This window comes from Onychostruthus taczanowskii, unplaced genomic scaffold (genome assembly GCF_017590055.1).
Source record: "Onychostruthus taczanowskii isolate IOZ18803 unplaced genomic scaffold, ASM1759005v1 scaffold2, whole genome shotgun sequence".
NCBI lineage: Eukaryota > Metazoa > Chordata > Aves > Passeriformes > Passeridae > Onychostruthus > Onychostruthus taczanowskii.
This window is the reverse complement of record NW_024499239.1, coordinates 23,633,492-23,655,046: the sequence shown is the minus strand read 5'-3', so window position 1 is coordinate 23,655,046 and position 21,555 is coordinate 23,633,492. Positions and strand designations below refer to the sequence as shown.

The window sequence follows — 21,555 nt, the reverse complement described above, 5'->3', positions numbered from 1 at the left end:
GGGCAATCTCCCACAGAGTTCTGAAAACAGAAAACTTTCAAGACCCTTTTTTTAGATTGTCCCAAGGTCTCTGCAAATTCAAACAAGCTTTTGGCCTGTCAGTTCAAATTTCAGATTCTTGTTGAATCTGGGTTTTGCAATTGGAAACATGACAAATTCTTTTCCCACAAAAGAACTGCAGCAGGAATTCCCCTGATGTTTGTTCAGCATAACCTTCCCAATCACTTAAGAGTCAGTGTTGAAGAGGGAAACCTCCATCCCAGAGTGTGCTTTGGGACACGCGACTGCCAACTGCCCTGGATGTTTGTCTTGGACAATGCAAAAGACTGTTGGTTGAATGTCATGTTATTTATTTTGGTAGCATAACTAAACAGCGACAGGATGTTTGTTTATTCTGCTTAAGAGATGCACTGCATTTGACACCACGAAAATACTGCTGGAAACCACCTTCTTTGATACATCACTGTTTTGTTAAAAGCCCATATAGACTCATTTTGTACAGACAGCAGCTCCATTACTCATAATGGTTTTATGAAAGTACAATATTCTTCCTTAGAGACTCAGCACACACATAATAAAAGACAATTTCTTTCTTACTGCATAGTGATAGCTAATGTGTCAGTATTTTATTTCATTTAAAATTTGAACTGAATTTAGTTTTAATTTAATCTCGAGTTAACTGTCCTATCCAGTATCAATGTATGAATGTATCAATGTTCAGCATGTATCAATGCTGAACAACTAAAAAAATATAATGCTGAATTACAATCTGCTGCCTTATCCTACTTTTTATGAGACCCATTTTTACTGTCAGTCTTGACATCAGTGTGAACACCAATGTGAAAAAATACTGAACCACACTGCAAACTGTGTAAAACTTTAATGGCAGTGAGACCAATACACAGGATTATTTTAGCAAGTAGCTGGGCATAACACTATTTCTACATCAAAATTTTACTGCAGTCTCAAGCTGATGAAATATGTAACATTTTTGCTATCAAAGTGCAGCAAGTCAAAGCTAGAACTCTACAAAATACCTCTTTAAAATCACATTAAAATTATCTGATCCTTTTAATACCTAGTGTTTACATCACACCTTTCATTTCAAGGCTCTAAAACACATGCAAAGACTGATAATAACAAAAAAAGCTAACTTAAGAGAAAAACACCAGATAGGTTCCTTACTGTAGGCAAACTTCTCAGGATGATAGGGCAAATTCATATCCACACTGCATATTTTTTAGCCATTTTGCAGTAAATAGGCTTTTTCAGATGTTTTTACTGCACAGTCAATGGTTACTATTTGCAACAACAGTGACTATCATTTTTAGTTAGCATTGGGTAACAGCCTACTAACATAAAAGAATTTCTATACTTACAATAAATAACCATGGGTGCATAGAAAGCCTTCAGAGCAGCTTCAGGTATACACTGGTTTCCTGGACTGCAACACACACAAATTTCTTCCAGAACAATACAAACTTGGTCACTGCAAACTGCGACAAATTTTACACCAATTACAAATTTAGGAAAGAAGACTGAAACTAAAGTGATCGCACTCTTAGAAATTCCTGCCTGCACCCCTAAAAAAAGCCCATTGTGAACCTTCGTGATAAGAAAGATCACAGAATTATTCAATATCCTGAGATGGAAGAGACCCACAAAGATCATCAAAGTGCAACTCCTGGATGGTAAATGGCAATGTGTTTCAGTAATTACAATTTAAAGCCAAATGATGACATTAAGACAACACCTTTCAGGATACAAAGTCATCTCAAGCTGAAAGTAACAGCTGAGACTCTGCACAAAAGCCCTGACTTTTCATAACACAAAGCTATTAAATATATCATGAAGGAGAAGTACTCTAACTTTAAGGAAGAATTGGAAAATTGACACGAGGTATTAAAAAAGTTACTGTTCCAGGTGCAGATCACTTCTTATCAAGCATTAATTTCCAATTATGACATTGTCAGAATTCCCTGTAAATAGAATTGTGGAAATGGCTGTCAACCAGGGAAGTGACTTCCCAAAAATTACTCCAGTCCAGCTGAGGATATTGCTCCCAAAAAATACATCAGAAATGCATAGCATGGTGCCCTGCACATTTCAGCCTTACCTTCCAATTGTCAGAATGTCATCATCTCTTCTCAAAACACTGGACAATATTTTGTACTCTATGTCCTTTCATATAATTTGAGGTACTCCAGCTGACAATACTCTGACTCATCGATATTATGCAGACGGAAATTGCCCACAAAATCAAAGCACCGGGATAGAAAAGAGCTGGCAAGGAGTTGTTTATTGAGGCAGAAGCAATCATAAACACACTGAGGAACTTCCCAGACTGCACTCATAATTCTCATTAGAACATGCTGCCCATATGTCAGAAGGGTCAGTTTAGCATTTTATCCTCTAGACCTCTACAGAAAGCACCCACTTACATCTTCAGGCTTGCTAATAGACTGTCCCTCTCTCCCAAAAGGGATCTGAACAAACACACTCTACAAACCAACTCAAGACCAGACTGCTGTGCCTTTCCTTACCCAGTTCTGACATTGCTCCATCTAGAAACACATCTAAAGGAATATAAAATCTTACTGGCAGTTCTGAGAAATCTGAACTAGCACTAAGCAGAGAAACTGCCAATGGGCTCTAAATCAGAAAAAGAAAATTATGTATATGTCTTTAGGACACATTACTGCAAGACAAAACACTATCAATCAACTACAAACACTGAAACAAACAACACAAAACAGAGGTAAAAATGTAGTTAAATACAGAACAAAACCAAGTGCAAGCATACAAAACTTAGAATGACATTAAAGACTGCTGGAAATATCTGCCACACTTATCTGTGCATCTACTAACTTTGGTGTGCAATGCTAATTAGAAACTTGAAACTATCTATTCCTTCAACTTGTGCACTTACTGATAACTTCTTGTTCTTTCTAGGTTTATACTGCTGCCCCCAGTCACGCAGGAGCAGACAATCCTTTCTGTACAAGCTTTTAGCATTTCCACAGGTTAAGTTCTCCCTTAATTAGGTGGGCAGAGATGCTCAAATTAAAAGCAATGTGACATAGATTTAATTCAGTCTTATTCAAATTATATATCAACAAAGTGCAGAAACCTTGACACACAGAGCCAGGATGAAAGGGTGTTGATTTTGATATAGTCTATAAGGATCAGAAAAGTTGTATTTTTAATTGTTCCAACAAGGATGAACACACCCTGTTTTTGATATCTTCAGCAGCCTAACAACATAGGGATGAAAGTAATACACTCTATCCCCCAACAGATTAAATGATTTTATCTGCTAACTTTTATGGTCCAATGACTCTACCACAATCTTTACTTTCTTCAAGCTGACTTCCCAGGAGGTAACAATCTGCAAAATCCATTTCCTGTCCCACAGTCATAGAGTAAAATGGAAAATGGCAATTGTTTCTCGAGTGAATCCTTCCCAGACACTTTGACCCTAAAAGTAAACAGGATCTTTTCTTTCATTTCTGTGCCAACATTTGAGGAAACACATCAACCTGTGCACAACAATTTAAATGTAACACATCTCTTTGCTTCTCACAGACTGAACTCCACTGGTTACCTCTCAACTCATGTTGAACAATATCATGAATATCATGGATGTTTTTTGTATCTATTTGTACTAGAGGGCCTGAGGAATGATACAGTAACTGCATTAGATCAAATTCACATCACTGATATGAAAAAGTCAGAATGACTATTTCTCCCTGATACCACTCCCTCACTGCAGAGATGAAGGATGAAAGAAGAGAGGATCTCAGAAGTTGTTATTTAAAGAATATATTATTCTAAGTATTCTTAAGTATACCACTTTTTTATCTCCACTTGTCTGTCACAGCACAGCATAAACAAAGCACCAGAAAAGATACACATACATTTTACAGTTTAAAAGAAGATATGAGAAAATGTCACACCATGCTCTTTCTGGAGGCATATTAGTAAGCAAAGCAGGGAATTTATGAAAGATCTAAAAAAAAAAAAAAAAAAAAAAAAAAACAACAAGGCATGCAAAAGCTTTCAAACCATCATTATCTCCTTGCAAAACACTGGGAATATATTCCAGTTTGCTCAGGCATTACCAGATCACAACAGTATCCCTGGTTAACTTCCCTCCATAAAACCCAAGCACGGATAGAAAGGTAGAGAAATACCTCAGGAACACAGCATAAGTTAGAATGATTTCCACAGAAACACCACCTGATCTTTACTGCTCTAAAAGGAAACTGTCATGTAGTTGCTGCTCTAAGATTTACCAAGATAACAAATGACATAATTTACAAGACAAAGCATACACTCAGTTTCTCAAAGCTACAAGAATCCTTCTCCACACACACACCTCTTATTGAGAAATATAAACAGAAGCTGTTTGGATACAAAAGCTTTTATTTATTCTATTTTTTATGTGCTAAGACATATTCCAGGCACTGTGTACTCAGAAAATACCACTGTATAAACAAATTTTACAAACTAAGCCATATTGTCTTGTTCTGAACATGAACAAAAATACTCCTTTCAAAGGGAATACTGTTGGAAAAATTGGATTTTAATATTAGAGCTCTTTTTAGAATAAAATTTTGTCCTTTAAACAGAAAAATAAAAGTATATTTTAAAAAATGTTTTGACTATTTCAATTTTATTTAAAAAAAAATAAACAGTACCTCAAACCAAACCACAGCAAGTGATCATTTTCAGTAACAAAATACTGACTCTGCTGTCTACAAAGATAAAGATATGAGTAGATAACTGAAGCAGGGTCACACATGAAGGAAACTGTGGAAACTTAAGGGGCAATTTGTACTTCAAACTATGATGGCTTACATTTTGTCACAAAGTTTTATATGTAAATTATCTTCTCTGTCAGTTGATTAAACTGATCAGATTAGATAAATAACAGCCCATCTTTTCACAGAATTCACAGAATGAGGAGGTTGGAAGAGACCTTCAAGATCATGGAGTCCAATCCCTGCCCCAACACCCCAACTAAACCCTGGCACCCAGTGCCACATCCAATCTTCTTTTAAACCCATCCAGGGATGGTGACTCCACCCTCCCTGGGCAGACCATTCCAGAGCTTTATCACCCTTTTTGTAAAAAACTTCTTCCTAATATCCAGCCTATATTTCCCTTGAGACTGTGTCCTGTGGTTCTGTCAGTTCTGCCTTTCGTTCAAGATTTAAACTAGACATGTATAATCTGTCAATTCTCACTCTCTATCAGCCAGCTGATATTCACCTACCCTACAAAACACCACATTAGTCACAAGTGTCTGAAAAAGCCTCCTTATTAATTCTGATTTTTCTTCTCCAAACATTTTATTATCAAATCACTAGTATTTTAATTATTTTTAATGGTTTAGGACTTTTGGTGCAAATATGTCAGTATCCACAATGTGTGCTACTGTAAGACAAAATATTGCTCATCTCAAAATTTCATCAGTAGTTATTGAAGGAATTACCATTACCTGTTTTGTAGATGGGAAACAGAAAGGTGAATTGATCTGCCCTAATCCAATAGCAAAGAAAGAAAAACACTATTTTTTCCAATTCCACTATTCCTATCCATTAGGTTATACAGCATCCTGTGCCTGAAATATCAGGTTGGTTGTTCTTAAATATAATACATCCTAATAAAGGAGGATGATAAAACAATTTCAAAACACACTGAAAAGGAAATTAATTGTTACGCATCAATAGCTATATCTGAGCTTTGCTCTAGATATGGAAGCTTTCTGCTTCAATCTAAAATAGTAATCTCTATATAAATAAAAATTTTCCTGTGAAATAATAATCCATTATTAATGCAATAACAATGTACCACTCCATAAATGTCAACTCCAACATGAAGAAAAAAGCAAGATATTGTCCACTGATAGCAGCAATTCAATACTTTTCCTCCTCTTCCTCCTTATTAGCAGAGAATACAATTAGTGAACGTTTAATCCCTTTGAAGAAGTGACAATTCAAACAGAAAAGTCAATAAAATATGTTGACCATTCCTATTGTGAAAACAATTTGTAACAAATGTGAATTTCACTGTTGTTTGGCCTATTTTTAGTGATTTGGCCTGAAGTCCAGGAGCATACATTTCATTCATGGGTTTAACCAGCAGTGTTGCAGGGTGATAGTGAACCCAGTGTCCCGAACAGGTACCTGATAACACCCTCTTAGAGCAGCTGATAAGGGAAACTGGGATTACGACCCACAAAAAGCTCAAAGTATTTCCTAGCAAATCCACAAACACCTTAAAACTCATAACACCATGCTTCTAGGCTGTGCTCAACTAGCAGTTCCCCTGCCAGCTTCTCATAAAACAAGTGTTTTACAACCTCAGTGGGGGCAGGGAGGAGGGGAAACCCTGAACTTTACAGTATTTTATTAAAGATGTGTCTAATGCATTGCCAAACCCCAGTACACCTCAGCACCTATTACTAGAAAGCTGAACACACCTCATGTCCCCCAGCTGGCTCTGCACTCTCCCTGTAAATGTAAAAACTTTTCACTATTACAGGGAACTGGTCCCTCTATGCTGGAAATTGAACCTGACCTCTCTCCTTTCTGTTTCCTAAGCTTTCAAATTGCTAATCACTAATTAGCATCTCTGGTGGCTCTCTCAGAACACCAGAGTTTTGTGTGCAGGCATGACAATCCTTCCCATGCCCCTTGGAGCTGATCAGCATAAACTGAATTCTTCCCTGAGAAGCTCAGGATAGCACTGATGCCTCTCAACTCAAGGAAAATCAGAAATGTGGTCCAAGTCTCTCCTGGCTGGAGTCCAAACTCCCCCAATATTTACCAGCTAGAACACTAAGCTCTGATTTTATTTCCTACTTCCTATGACCACCATTTTTGAAGTTTAAAAAAATCCTAAACACATATCATAGACATGCTTAAAAATAGGAATGCGAAGCAATCCAAATAAATCAATATTGCTTCATTCTGCAAAAACCTAAAATTCATTCACTCAGAATAGCAGATTTTACCTGATTTTGTGCTGCCACTTTATAATGTGAAAATCTATGCAGGGTTCTGCTTTTGTTTTGTTGGAGTAGGAGGATTATTTTAATATGCAGAGGATTGATTTTGTTCCTGTATGCATGAGCCGCTGTTGATACTCCCAACCAGAAAGACTCCTTTCTAGAATTATCATCAATATATATTACAAGAGAGTGTTTACTTCCACCCTGCCTCTCTCTTAAAAGCCTCCACAGTGTTAATTCCCATAGCAAGGCTACAGGTCTCCTACTCAAAATTTCTCTTTAGATTTTCTAATCCTTTTCTCCTTAATCTCCATTATACGAAAAGAAATCCACATATGCATGGTCTGTGGGAAGCTAAGTAACTTTACCTCTCACCATAGTTACCACATCTGATTTAACCACTGGCTCCGGACATTGAATCATTGTCCTTTAAGATCTCAGATTTTATTTGTGCATGCCTCAATACATTCATCAAGCATAAAATTCTACAACCAGACTGATTTTAATATCGTTAGCAGGTGATTACGTTTCAATTTATGCGACTGTAAGATAGCATACTATCCACCTCTGCTATTTCTGTACTGTGTACTGCTGTTTTCCAGGATCTCAGAAGCATAAAACGTTTAAATGTTACGTTATTGACAAGGTTTTCTGTCTAATCCAGTTCTTTGAATGATTCTGAAACAATGTTACATTCAGATTTTCATTAGTGTGCTCAACTATTCTATTAGACTTTTTTGTTTCTCATGGTAACCAATTTTATTTGACTTAACGGAAGCTGTTCAAATATTTAAAGGCACTCCGAGATGGCAGGAGTTTATCTAGGAGCATACATGTTGTGTCACAGATATTCCTTTCCTTGCTCTTTTGGATTCCCCCACCTTCCTCCCCCCTTCAAAAACAGTAGCAAACAAATGAGAATCTCGAGCTGCCACACTGCACCGGGAACGTGCTCACTTCATCTGTTTATGTAAATATTCAAGTTACAATGGGCACATTTCGAAACCACAAGCTCGGTAGGTAAAACAGATGCTTCTTACGTTCCTTCATATGCACCGAATCCCTCTGCCAGAATCGCCAGGCGCAACGCAAGAACTAAAGTATAAACATCTGCAACACCTCTCTGTTTTGTTAACATTCTTTCACACGTTTTCTTGCTAACTCCGAAAAGGCTCGACGGTGTAAAAAAGAAAGAGAGAGAAGGAAAAAAAAAAAAAAAACAAACCAACAACAAACAGTGAAATTAGAAACATCTGCGAGATAGCTACGGAAAACGGAATGAAACATGAATAAACAAAAACATGGCGAAAGTGGCCTGGGGTTGTTACACTGTCAGATCATTTTTCCAAGCCCAACATCAAGGCTTTTGTTACAACCAAAGCGGTCATTTGCATGGAGAACCAACAGGGTTTCTTCTCCTTCGGCGTCTCCTCGGCCGTAGCACACACACACACAGACAGACAGACAGACAGACAGAGCGGCGACCCCGGCACACAAACACCGCGGCCGAACGCGCTCACGGCCCCGCCGCGGAGCCCCCGCGCTCCGCACACCCCGCGCTTGCCCGCGGAGACGCGATTTAGGGATAAAAAAAAAAAATAAAAAAATAAGAGACGAACCTTTGGAGCGCTGCCCCAGCCGGAGTTCTCTCTCTCTCCCTCTCTCTCTCGGCTCTGCTGTTGCTGACAAGATCAGGCTGAGATTAACAAGTCCATGCTACTCTGCCAACCTCGCTCCTCCGGCGGCTGCACACACGCCGGGGGCTCGCAATAATACCAAACTTTGGGAAAGTTAAAAATGGAATGGGTTGGAGGAATGTAAAAGCAAAATGGCAGGGAAGCAGAAAACACTGCCTGGACAATTATTGCAGCAGCAAGCAGGGCACTGCTCTGTAGTCAAGGCTGTGTCAGCACTTTCTTTCTAAACCCCCCTATTTTCAGGGGGCTGTAATTCAGAAAGGAAAAAAAAAAAAAAAGAAAAATGCTTATGGACAAAAATATTGCAGGTAAACCCCCTTCCCTTTGCATTTTAAATCACCCATTTTGATAATTCAGAAAGTTACAGGAGTCTGTGCACTTCTCAGGCAGTCCCACATGCCTTTTTTTATGCAAATACAAGTCTTTTTTTTAAAGAGGTTTCACAAGAATTTGACCTACATTGTGAATGCCCCCTCCTTTTTGCTTCTTTTTTTTTTTAATAAAAGCAATATAAAACATACCTTAATATCGAAACCCAGTTCACATAAACATGGGATAATTTCTAAGCAAGTTCTACACGCACTTTGCCTGAAAGGTGCCAGATTGGTACCAGAGATATGAACATGTTCCCACAGACGATCCAGCACAGCCTCTACTGAGGTCTCAACCCCAATTCATTATGGTAACTTAGTAACCCAAACTGCTGAGGGCGTCTGCATTTTCCCCGGATAAGGAAAGGGTCCTTATAATCAAGTTAAAATAAGGAAACAAAGTGTTTGATCTGTATTTAGTACTTTACAACTACACTCCAAACTGTGGCACATCAGGGCCATTGCTGCTGCTGTTGTTAATTGCAGGGGTTTGGTGGTGAGGGCTTTTCCTTTTGTTTGTTTGTTTGTTGGGTATTTACTCTTGACAATTTCCTCTCAAATACAGAAATAAAACTTTCTACACAAGCCATATACACTAACACTTTTCAGTCATGTTTAAAGTTACAATAACAAAATGAAGAAAAAATCGTCCAAACCATGAACTATACAGTCACATTACTACTTTCTTTTAAAGTAAAAATACACATTTATTGTAAAGACTGTGCAGCAGCCTAAGCCTGCTGGGCAAGAAAACCAAAGTCTTGACTGATACAGAATAGCCAAGAAACACGGAGAATACATGATAATGGACAAAACCACCACATCCACCTGCTGGAGGAAGAGAACTCTATTGAACAGCAGGACAATCTGTGCTCCTTCCCACCTGAACCAGCACAGGCCTTCACATTCCTGCCTCAGGCCAGTCTGGTCTGCAAACACAAGAAATGATGGTGACACACACACCCCCACTTCTGCCACCTGGCACTGGGGATATAATGACCACGGAGAGCAAAGAGAAGCAAGCGTGGTAAAATCTCAATTTTTTTTTTTTGAAGAAAACTTCAGCATATGAAAGCAGAGCACTGAGGTTGCTGCTCTGCTCCACCAAATAACACACAGAGTGTTTATGTTCCTGAAAGATACATCATTTGCATGCAGTGTTTAATGGTAGGCAGATGTTTTTCTCTGATCATTAATCTGGAGCAAAGTGGAAGGCTACTGGAAACAAATGAGTGAAGTTCTCCTAAAGGTCTGGAGTATTCTCTGCACACTGCTGAAGTTAAACTAATTGCTAATTCACATTAACAAGGCACTGAACGAGGACAAACATTAACACATTATGATTCAACTGGACAATAGCAAGAAATACAAAATGGAAGCTGATTTTTCATCTTCATCTTATGACACCAGGGGACAAGGAAAAAATAAAGCAGATACAGTACAAAGCTTCTAGATCTAACTTCATACTTCCTATTGAAGAATAAAGTAGTAGGATTTATAAGAACTCTAAAAGCAAAGGTATATAGGCAATTAAACTAAATTTAATTAAATTAAGACTCGGCTTTATAAGTTTGTATGGTAGGTTAAGCAGAAGACATATATTAACCTAATATTTAAGAAAAAAAATACAACCTTAATACATTAATGACCATACCCAGGAATAACAACAGCCATAAATATTTTGTTTAATTTAGCAGGAAACTATGCATTTTAAAAACATCAAAAGATCATTAGCTTAGTTCTCATGCCCACATTTATCATGCCAACATTTACACTATAAATCAACAGCTGCAGCCCAAATGTTAATTGCAGGGGTTTGGTGGTGAGGGCTTTTCCTTTTGTTTGTTTGTTTGTTGGGCATTTACTCTTGGCAATTTCCTCTCAGATACAGAAATAAAACTTTCTACACAAGCCATATACACTAACACTTTTCAGTCATGTTTAAAGTTACAATAACAAAATGAAGAAAAAATCGTCCAAACCATGAACTATACAGTCACATTACTACTTTCTTTTAAAGTAAAAATACACATTTATTGTAAAGACTGTGCAGCAGCCTAAGCCTGCTGGGCAAGAAAACCAAAGTCTTGACTGATACAGAATAGCCAAGAAACACGGAGAATCCATGCTAATGGACAAAACCACCACATCCACCTGCTGGAGGAAGAGAACTCTATTGAACAGCAGGACAATCTGTGCTCCTTCCCACCTGAACCAGCACAGGCCTTCACATTCCTGCCTCAGGCCAGTCTGGTCTGCAAACACAAGATGATGGTGACACACACCCACACCCACTTCTGCCACCTGGCACTGGGGATATAATGACCACGGAGAGCAAAGAGAAGCAAGCGTGGTAAAATCTCAATTTTTTTTTTTTTTTGAAGAAAACTTCAGCATATGAAAGCAGAGCACTGAGGTTGCTGCTCTGCTCCACCAAATAACACACAGAGTGTTTATGTTCCTGAAAGATACATCATTTGCATGCAGTGTTTAATGGTAGGCAGATGTTTTTCTCTGATCATTAATCTGGAGCAAAGTGGAAGGCTACTGGAAACAAATGAGTGAAGTTCTCCTAAAGGTCTGGAGTATTCTCTGCACACTGCTGAAGTTAAACTAATTGCTAATTCACATTAACAAGGCACTGAACGAGGACAAACATTAACACATTATGATTCAACTGGACAATAGCAAGAAATACAAAATGGAAGCTGATTTTTCATCTTCATCTTATGACACCAGGGGACAAGGAAAAAATAAAGAAGATACAGTACAAAGCTTCTTAGTAGATCTAACTTCATACTTCCTATTGAAGAATAAAGTAGTAGGATTTATAAGAACTCTAAAAGCAAAGGTATATAGGCAATTAAACTAAATTTAATTAAATTAAGACTCGGCTTTATAAGTTTGTATGGTAGGTTAAGCAGAAGACATATATTAACCTAATATTTAAGAAAAAAAATACAACCTTAATACATTAATGACCATACCCAGGAATAACAACAGCCATAAATATTTTGTTTAATTTAGCAGGAAACTATGCATTTTAAAAACATCAAAAGATCATTAGCTTAGTTCTCATGCCCACATTTATCATGCCAACATTTACACTATAAATCAACAGCTGCAGCCCAAAGCTGAAAACATGCCAGCAATATGCATAGGTTGTATCAATATTTGCACATGGAGCCTTGAACATAAATTAGTTGACACTCAACACTTCAAGCTTTCTCCCTGAAGTTGCAATATTTAAAGGTTAAAGATTAGACATGCTCCCTCTTGTGTTAAACTAAGAATACACGAATGCATGCTGTTTTCTCTGACATGATGGTTGCTTGGCCATCTGTTCCATCAAGCAACCCCTCTAGCTCTGGCTACTATCGTCTGACAAAGCTTCACCATAACCCTCCATCTTAAAGACAGATACAGTCTGAGCACATCACCTGGATCCACAGAGTATCTGTGCTACATTAAACTAGCTACTGTATTATCAGAAAGGACCATTAAGAGATTACATATGAACAAAACCTGTTGCAAATACGTGGGCAAATACACAACTTGATCAATTACGCAGCAAGTCACACTTCTTCAATCCCTATAAGCATCACAGAGTTAAGGTATGCCAGGTTCAAGCTGCTCAGTGCCATTAATCATGGGGAATACTGAAGAGCAAATTTCCTTCTAAATATTAGCTTACAGGATACTTAAGACAGGCAGGAAGAACAGGAATATTTTACAATGCCACATAATTATGTTTGTAAATACAGCAACAATTGAGCAAAGTTTTCAATCCTCCACCCAAGCAGCTCAGGGTGAACCATTCCCAGCACAAAATCTTAATGGAGTCAAAATCCCCCCTATAAAAATCCTCTTGCAGGATCTGGTCCCAAGATCGTGTCTAGACACGAATGCTAATCCCAGGTGTAACAACACAAAAGTTTTTACTAACACACTTCTCAACCAAAGGCTCTGCACCTGGTGTGGGCTTGGTAAATTATGTCTAGGCATACATTTGCTGGTTATGGCCAGCACAAGACTGAATGCGAGGGCAGCTGTGAGTAAATATCAGTAAAAAGAGTCGAGAGCCAAAGAGAATCTAATACTCAACTACATGACTTCCCACATTCCCTTTTATTTATCCCCATCCCTTTGTGGTGGACAGATACTTTCAGTGCAATGAGGTCTATGCACATCAGAAATAACGCCACCAGATATTCTCAGAAATATACTTGCACTTTCAAACCATGAAAGTTAAATGTGCTTGCTCCTCCTGGAAGTATTGGTGTTTATTTTCCCCCAGCCTTCTGCAGACCAGTAAAAACATAGCCACAATGTTCAGAGAGCAAAGAAACCACCACAGTTATTGGTAGATACGGGTTTTGGGGTCTCTTCAAAGCTTCAAACTCAAGCAGCACACTGCTTGAAGCGCATTTGCTGCCAGTGCGTCAAGAAACGAAAGTTTTGACATCGACTTCAGCAAGAGAGTGAAGTTTGCATTTCCTGCAGGTGCTGTGGGCACATGTCCCTTGCGCTGCTAACCTGCTGTGACAAAGGCGAGTCCCGGTGTCTGAGGTGCCCCGGTCACAGCGAGCACCCAGGCACTGCCCTCCACCCGGAACGCGGCTTTTATACCGGCACTGACACTCCAAGAGCGGCTTTATTCCCTCGCACACACAAGTACAAACTCTGCAGGCTCGCGTCCCTTTCTGTTGTTCTGTTGTTTGTTTGTTTTTTGGGTTTTTTTTTTTTTAATGGAAACACTCACGTACTCACGGCAGAGGAATTACTGCTCGCTTAAACCGCTGCTTGTCACCTTACAGGGACCGGCCAGAGGTCAGCGGGTCACGCAAAGCCTGTGAGCGCAGCCATGGAGATCCACAGCCCGCCGGGGATCCCGCCGGGAGCCGGACCCCGCGCCGGCCGGGGCAGCCCCAGCCCCGCACCTGTAGCGCCCGGCGGCGCCGGCTCCGCTCCCCGGCGCGGCTGCGAGGGCAGCGGCGCCCATGAGGGGACCGCCGATCGGAGCCGCCCCCCCTCCCCACCCCGTCCCCCGCGGGGCGGGCGGGACCTGCCCGGCTGCGGCGGGAGCTGCGCCCGCCCCACGCCTCCGCTCACCGGAGAAACTCGGCGCCGGCCCGGGGAGCCGAGGGCAGGGGGGCTGCCGCCGTCTCCGCTATTTAAACCTCTTCCCGCCGTCTCCGCCTCACTGGCTCCCACTCGCTCCCTCCGCCCCGCGGAACTCACGGGGGCGGCCCCGCCCCTCCCGATGTACACACAGCCACACGCCGCCCGCCGCTCCGCCCGCCCGCTTCAGACGCACCGCCCATTGGTTCAGCAGCCTGCCGGTCAACCTGAGAGGCTACGCCATTGGCTAGCAGCGCTGTCGATCACAACGCGTCCCGCCCCGCGCCCCGCCCCTCCCCTTCCCGGACACCTCGGGGGTGTTAAAACGGCCGTTTGAAGTCACCAGCAAAATTTACTTTTAGGCCCCGCCCACTGAGCCCCAGAGCATGTTCTGATTGGGCCGCAGGAAATCGCTCTCTGCCGCCACTGAGTGGCTGGGTGTCCGTAACCCCCCCAAATCCCGCCTATCCCGATGCCGTAATCCCATTTGATTTGTCCGCGCATCCACGCGGCCCCGCCCATTCCCACACCGCTGCCCATTCAGGCGCGGCTCCCCGAGCCCTGGGGCGGCGCCAACACTCACGGCGGGGGAACGTGTGGAAGGGAGCCGCTCATTGGCCGGCGCGCCGTCGCTCTCCCTCCGTCACCGCCCCCGCGGAGCGTACCAAGCCGCGGCGGCGCGGGGTGGGGGAAGCGCGCGGCGTTGGTTCGGCCCGTGTCCATGAGGGCCGGGGCGGGGCGCGCGCTGTTTCCCGGCATGCCGCGCGCGCCGTAGGTAGCTCCCGCCGGGACGCGCTGGGAAGGAGGGCGGGAGGGAAAGGAGGGAGGGGGGAGGCCGGTGCCCGATCCAAGATGGCGGTGCAGGAATCAGCCGCTCAGCTCTCAATGACTCTGAAGGTGCAGGAGTACCCCACTCTCAAGGTGGGTGCCGGGCCGCCCCCGGCGCGGGGGGAGCGCGTTAACGCCCTCAGCGTCCCGCCCGAGCAGCGCTGAGGGGAAGCCCCTTCTCCCCCCCGTTCTCCCCGCCTCGGGAGCCCCGGGGCTGTGGGATGGAGGTTGGGAGCGATTCCTATCGCGTAGTTCCCGCCTGTCCTCGTTTTTCCTCCGCTTGACGTCTTGGCCGGTGCCGCTCCGCTGCTGCTCTTCCCATCCCCCTCCGCGGAGGGAGAGGGACGTGCCTGGAATATGCGGCTCTGCCCTGGTGTCTCCGTGCCCTGAGGGGACGGGGGAGGCCCCCGGGCCACGCTGGGGACACAAAAAGAGCTGGAAAGGAGCTGGGAGAGAAGTGAGGTCCTTGTGCTCGCGGGGTGCTGTGAGGGGGGAGTGGGCTCGGACGGAGCCGGGCTGGGGGAGAGGGGTTGGGGCGTGTGAGTGGAATGTACTCCCTCAGGAACACCGAGGGCTGCCTGAAGTGCTCATCCCAGATGATTATCTGGATCTACGTGGCGTTGTTAGGAGACGTGTTAAAGGGGAGGGAGTGGAGGTGGCAGTGTAATATGGTTCCCTGGCTGCTTGGTCCCCCGAAGATGGAGATGAGCTTAAAATATAAAGAGGGACAGACGTACTGGAGGGCTGTGGAGGCGAATAAGCAAAATGCAGTGTGGTAAAAGCTGTTCCCTGAGATGCTGGGTCTGCCTGCAGGATGGAGGTCTCCCAGGGCTGCATAGGTGGTCTTGGGCTTTGACCAGGTGTTGTGAGGCAGGTGAAGGACTCGGCGATGACCTTAACGCTCAGTGCCTCCGAGAACTGTTGAACTGCAAGGATGATGCTCCTAGGAATCGACGGGAACCTTTGTTTGAAGTCTCGTGTTGTATATACACGAGGTTTACCACATAAATAGCAGCAGCTGTGGAAGGGACCTGGGAGAAGGATCTCTATTGCGAAATGCTTATTTAAACGTCTCTGGTGTCAGCGTGTCCACACTTTGCCGTCTATAGGAGATGTTTATGCAAAGTCAACTTTGTTGTGCTGAGATCATGCTGTCCTTCACACGCCGAGCATTGTGTGCTCTTTACAGTGTTGGTTCTGCAGGTTCTCTGGCCATCTTCTTCTTGTGCATGTCCTCCTCCACCAGCTCCATTCTGCTCGGGTCTGAGAAGCAGAAGGACAAAGTGTTGATTCCCCTTTGACATGTGAAGGCTCCTTTCTGTCGCCCAGAAGTACTTTGAACCTGACAGCATCAGGCTTAAATTTTAGAATAGCTGTAAAGAGCTCTCTGGCACTTTCTATAGCCAGAACAATGTGAAGGCATTTAATGTTAAGAACATCATTTTAAGACTGCGTTTTAGGTGTATTCCAGCTGTTACCACAGCTTTGGTTGCTGCTTTCCTGAAAAATTACTGGCAGTGAGGATCAGTGAGTTTTTTGTTTTGGTACTTATGACTTAAGATGAATTGTCAAGATGCCAGCCATTTAAAAGGTAGAGAATATTTTGGACTAATTCTTTTATTTTCACAAGCATTCTTTACCCCTAAAATATCTCAACAAAAATATACATAACAGAATGGAATGTTGTTTGTAAAGTTAGCAAGTAAGAGGGTGAGACACCCTTGCACTGAAACTCTTAATTTCCAAGCAAAGGTGATGTTTATTGACTCTTCCCAGCAGCCATTCAACCTCTGGGTTGTTCCTGTAATCTTTAGTAACATTTTTCATTGTTTAAAAAAACCTGCCAGAACAGTGTCTGCTCAAATCTTTTGAATGTGTCCTCTGAAATGTTCTTAGCTGTGAGTCATATATCAAAACATTTTACTGGTGAAGGTGAAAAAGCAGCGCAGAGAAATGAACACTAAGGCTAAAGTCTACTAAAGCAAGTTGATATGAAATCTCATTTTGATCCTTAGGAGTCAGTGCCTACAAATTTCTGTGGGACTGAGAATCTGAATTTTTATTTCCAGTTTATTCAAATGCTGTGTGAAATGAATGTGTATCACTTTTATTTTTATTTTTTTAAATTCACCAACACAGTAGCTCAGATGTGTATCTTGGAGCTCTAGTGATTTTCCCTTATGTGAGTAAAATATAAAAGATTGCAGACTTGTATTTATATCCTTCCTGTTTCCTCCCTCTAGCTTCCTCATGCCAGCATCACTAGATAATAGTTGTGTAATAGTTCTACATTTACAGTGTGTTCCACAGAGCTCTTTTCATGTGAGAGTGCTTCAAACTGCAGAGGGAAATCCCTGCTCCAGAGCTAAATTGTGCCTGCTGCTGGAGTGGAAATACTTCAGCCCTTCTTCAGCAGTTCAGCTCAGGGGAAGTAAATACAGTTCTTCAGCTGAATCTAGAGAAGCTCTTGAAGTGTACAAAATAATTCTTGAATATTCCCCTCCACCCCCTCCGGTCCCTTGTCAAGGACAAGAAGGTTGTCAGCTATTCTTCTACCAAACTGCTGTGATTTTTTTTTTTTTTTAAATCCTACTGATGGGGAATTCTGCTAGTCTCAGATGAGAGCATGTAAGATGAAAGCTGACAATTTGAAAAGGAATGAATGCAAACATTGTTATCAGAGTTCTTTGCTGAAAATAATAAACAAGTGATGACAGGAAGCTGGATAATTCATCCATATCTTTAGAGTATGAATAATTGTTAAAGTGATAGCAAGCTGTATAGGGTAAGACCCCAAAAGTGGAAGATGGAAGACCCAAAAGCAGAAATGATCACTCTTGAAAATATTCTGGGCTGTTTGTTGACAAGCTGTTTTGGGTTAGCTGCTCTGCTGCTGCTTTAAAAAAAACTTGCAACAGGAGAGTTGTAGAAGCACAGGACGTGTCAGTGCCTTCTCAGAGCTACTGTTTGGTTTCTTTTGTTGGCAGCTCTGTCAGGGAAAATACTGGCAGCAGATTTAATAAGATACGAACTTCTAACGGAAATGCAATTTTTGGATTGTAACTGGGAAACATGTAGGAGACTGGGTTTGTATGAAGTGCATGTTGTTTCTGTCCTGAGTCCACAGAATAGCTGAGTTAGAAAGGGCCTCTGCAGACAGTCTGGTCCAGTAGCCTGCCCTCCAAGCAGGGTCAGCTGGGGCAGGTTGCTCAGCACCATGGCCAGACTGTTCTCAATCTTGAGATGGACATTCCAGCCTCTCTTGGCAAAGCTATTCCAGTGTTTGACTGCTGTTGTGGTACTAAAAGAATGTAATCTTTTTGTTGACAGGAAATTTTCTGTATTTCAGTTTGTGCCCATTGCCTGTTGTACTTTCATGGGGCACTGCTGAGAGGAGTCTGGCTCCGTGTTCTTTGTTGTCCCCATCAGGTATTCACACACCTTGATGACAAGGCTTCCTCTGGGCCTCTTCTGGGTTGAGCAATCCCAGCCCTGTCAGCCCTTCTTCCTATGTCAGATTCTCCAGTCTGGTAGTGATCTCTCTTTACTCATTCCAGTGTGTCCATGTTTCTGTTGGATGGGGTGCCAAAACTGGACGTGGCACTTTGGGTGGGTCTAAGTTCTAGTTAGAGTAGAGGGGAAGGATCACTGTCCTTGACCTCCTGGCAGTGTTTTTCCTAGCACAGCCTGGGGTGCTGTTGGTAGCCTTTGCTGCAGGAGCACATTGATGTCATGGGCAATTTGTCCAGCGGGACCCCAGGCTCTGTTCTGCAAAGCCGCTTCCCAGGCTGTTGTCTCCAACTTGTCCTGGTACAAAGGGTAGTTTTTTCTCAAGTGTAAGACTTTTTGTTCCCCTTTGTTGAGTTTGTGAGGTTCTTGTTTGCCCATTTCTTCAGCCCAGTGAGATCTGTGGAATGGCACCACAAGCACCTGGCATGTTAACAGCTCCTCCTGGTTCCGTGTCCTCTGCAGACTGGGGAGGTGCCCTCTGATCCATCATCCAGGTCACTAATGGAAATCTCAAACATCTGAACAATCAACTTTTTGCCCAGTGAGGCAGAAGAAGTGCACGATAAATTTTTTGCATAACTGGTTGCAGTGCTTTATTTTTTCCCATGTTTATAAGCTTTACCCTAAGTTGATTTTGAACCTAATTTTAAGAGTCAAGAGTACTTTTGTCAAAACTTTGAACAGGTAGCAGCAAAAGTTGTTCAGTGAAAGTGGTTCAAGCAGAACCTAAAACAGAAGTAATAACTTGTAGCATTTAGTTCACTGTCTGTACATCCATGTAAGAAAATACAAATCCGTATCATGGCAGAATCGTGGAATGGTTTGAGTTGGAAGGGACATTGAAGTTCATCTTGTTCCAACCCTCCTGCCAGGGTCAGGGACACCTTCCACTAGGCTGAGTTACTCAAAGGCTTATCCAGCCTGGCCTTGAACACTTCCAGGGAGGAGGCATCCACAGCTTTGTGGGCGGCCTGTTCCAGTGTTTTACCATCCTCACAATGAAAAAATTTCTTCCTCATATCTAATCTAAACCTGCCCTCTTTTAGTTGGAAGCCATTCCCCCTTTTTCTGTCACTACCTGCTGTTGTCAAAAGTCCCATTCCAGCTCTCTTGTAGGCCCCTTTTTGGATTATCTAAGTGCTTTTCAAACAGAAAGTTGACAAAATAAGCTAAGCCTGGATGTTGGTGACAACTCTGTACTAACTCATCATGGACACTTATCTCACACTAAATCCTTCTTCAGCCTGGGTGCTCTGACTCACCAAGTGTGTTCAATGTCCATGCCAAGCGTTCCTGTGCTGCTGAATAATGCACTTCCTGTTTTGACACATGGTGTGTGTGTCAGCAAACAAGTGTGAAATCTTTCCTACTGCTGTTGTTTTCCTGCACTACACTCTGTTCTTAAAAAAAACACTCTTGTAAGAGAAAGCCAACACTGGGACTTTGTAAGAAGTTTGACATTGTACAGTAGCTGAAGAAATGGGCTTGTTGGTCTCTTTTCCACCCCTGCCTACTCACTATAAAATACATTTTAAAGTGATTAATGAAGGAAGAAAACACAGTGAAAGGCAGTAACAGTGTGGTCATGACTGAGAGCTCTTGCTTGGTTATTAGTACCCCATTGTGCCTGTAGGAAAATACTTGAAGAAAGGTATTCTCAAACATCTTACAGAAGATCTCCTGTTAGTATCTTCAAAGTGAACACTTACCTGATGTTGCAATTCCTAGTTGTACCATGCTTGATTTGTAGTGTTTTCACAGGACAGTGGCCTGTGATCTTGTGAGTTTGGTTTGTGTATGTTTGGTGTAGGAATAACATGTTTGTATGGTAGCTAGCACAATGGGATCTTTAAATGTTGACCTAAGACAAGATTTGAGTCTTAGCATAGGGAGTGTTTTTCAAGTGCTGGGAAATAAGTAAAGATGAGCTTCCAACATTTCCTAGATGCTGTAATAGGAGGAAAATGCTTTACTTGGTGTGCTCCCTAAGCATCTTCAAATTCTTCTCATTGTCTTTTAAATCAATAGTTCCTGTATAATCAGCATAAGAGTGTGCCTTTCAGGCTCACAGGTTTAGGGAAGCACTGTTCTGGCAGATTTGCTGTAAGGGCACACTGACAGGATCCATCAGTCCTTGTTAAGTCAAAAAACTGCCTGAGTTGTACACTTGGCCTCCCACAACTTAAAGCCTGAAGATTCACTATGTGGGAAGTATTTGCTAACCCAGAATGTGCAATATGCCAAAATAATTGATTACTTACAATATGTGATATTTCATTTAAATAAAGCAGTTTTAAAGATGCTTTTATTTTGATAGTCAGTAATTTAACTACTTCACAACTTCTTTTGATTTACCTCAGGTTTTTTTAAGGGCTCTGTGGATTAACTGGACTTGTAAACCAGTGAAAATGAAAGTAAAACAGATAATGCATTGAGTAGAACTTTGGTCATTCATATATTCTGATATGGGTCTGCTAATTTGAATCAATAATGCTTGTCTTGCAAGAAATGCTGTCACTTTGGCTCTAATAGGTTATTTTGGGAGCAATTTGATTGGAAATGGGATCTCTAGCCAGTATCATGGTGTCTGGACTGTGCAAACACACAGAAGGACAACGACCTCTTTCATTTCAAGAGGTAAAGAGGTGGTGCTGTGATTAAAATGAACAAATATTTGGAGAGGAAAGAAGGATCAAAACAAATGCAAGGACTTGCTCAGGACACAAACCTGCTGAGTGACCTTAGCTTTGCAACCCAGCTTTGGCCAGGATGCAATGCTTAGATTCTTGTTAGTACTGCAGTGTTTTTACTTGAAGAAGAAAAGGAAAGACATTTCTTTTGAGGTGGAAGTCCAGGGTGGCAGCTATAAACAAGTGCCTTGGAAAGGACTGGCCTCTGATGTCCTCAGGGCAGTTTGAGACAGGGCTCTAAAATGGCTGTAAACTTCCTTATATAGGGATGCAAGACAGTTTTCTGTAACTGTGAAATTGCTTTGTAAAGCACTTAATTT

At 42.1% G+C, this 21,555-nt stretch overlaps 2 protein-coding genes across 7 annotated transcripts in view; one reads left to right on the top strand and one right to left on the bottom strand.

The window, feature by feature from the left end:
• Positions 1–14,483, bottom strand: part of CTBP1 (C-terminal binding protein 1) — a 238,276-nt gene extending 223,793 nt beyond the window's left edge. The window contains exon 1 of one of the 3 annotated variants that reach the window (XM_041402644.1): positions 14,199–14,483. The gene's annotated coding sequence lies outside the window, so the exon portion shown is untranslated. Of the gene's footprint in view, positions 1–13,852; positions 14,129–14,198 lie in introns of those variants that run through there. The other 2 variants (XM_041402642.1, XM_041402643.1) reach the window with 2 other exon arrangements.
• Positions 14,484–14,964: 481 nt separating this feature from the next.
• Positions 14,965–21,555, top strand: part of MAEA (macrophage erythroblast attacher, E3 ubiquitin ligase) — a 48,986-nt gene continuing 42,395 nt past the window's right edge. For 2 of the 4 annotated variants that reach the window (XM_041402650.1, XM_041402655.1), the window contains exon 1: positions 14,992–15,128. In XM_041402650.1, coding sequence (XP_041258584.1) covers positions 15,060–15,128 — 69 coding nt within the window. In that variant the 5' untranslated portion in view covers positions 14,992–15,059. The other 2 variants (XM_041402654.1, XM_041402653.1) reach the window with 2 other exon arrangements.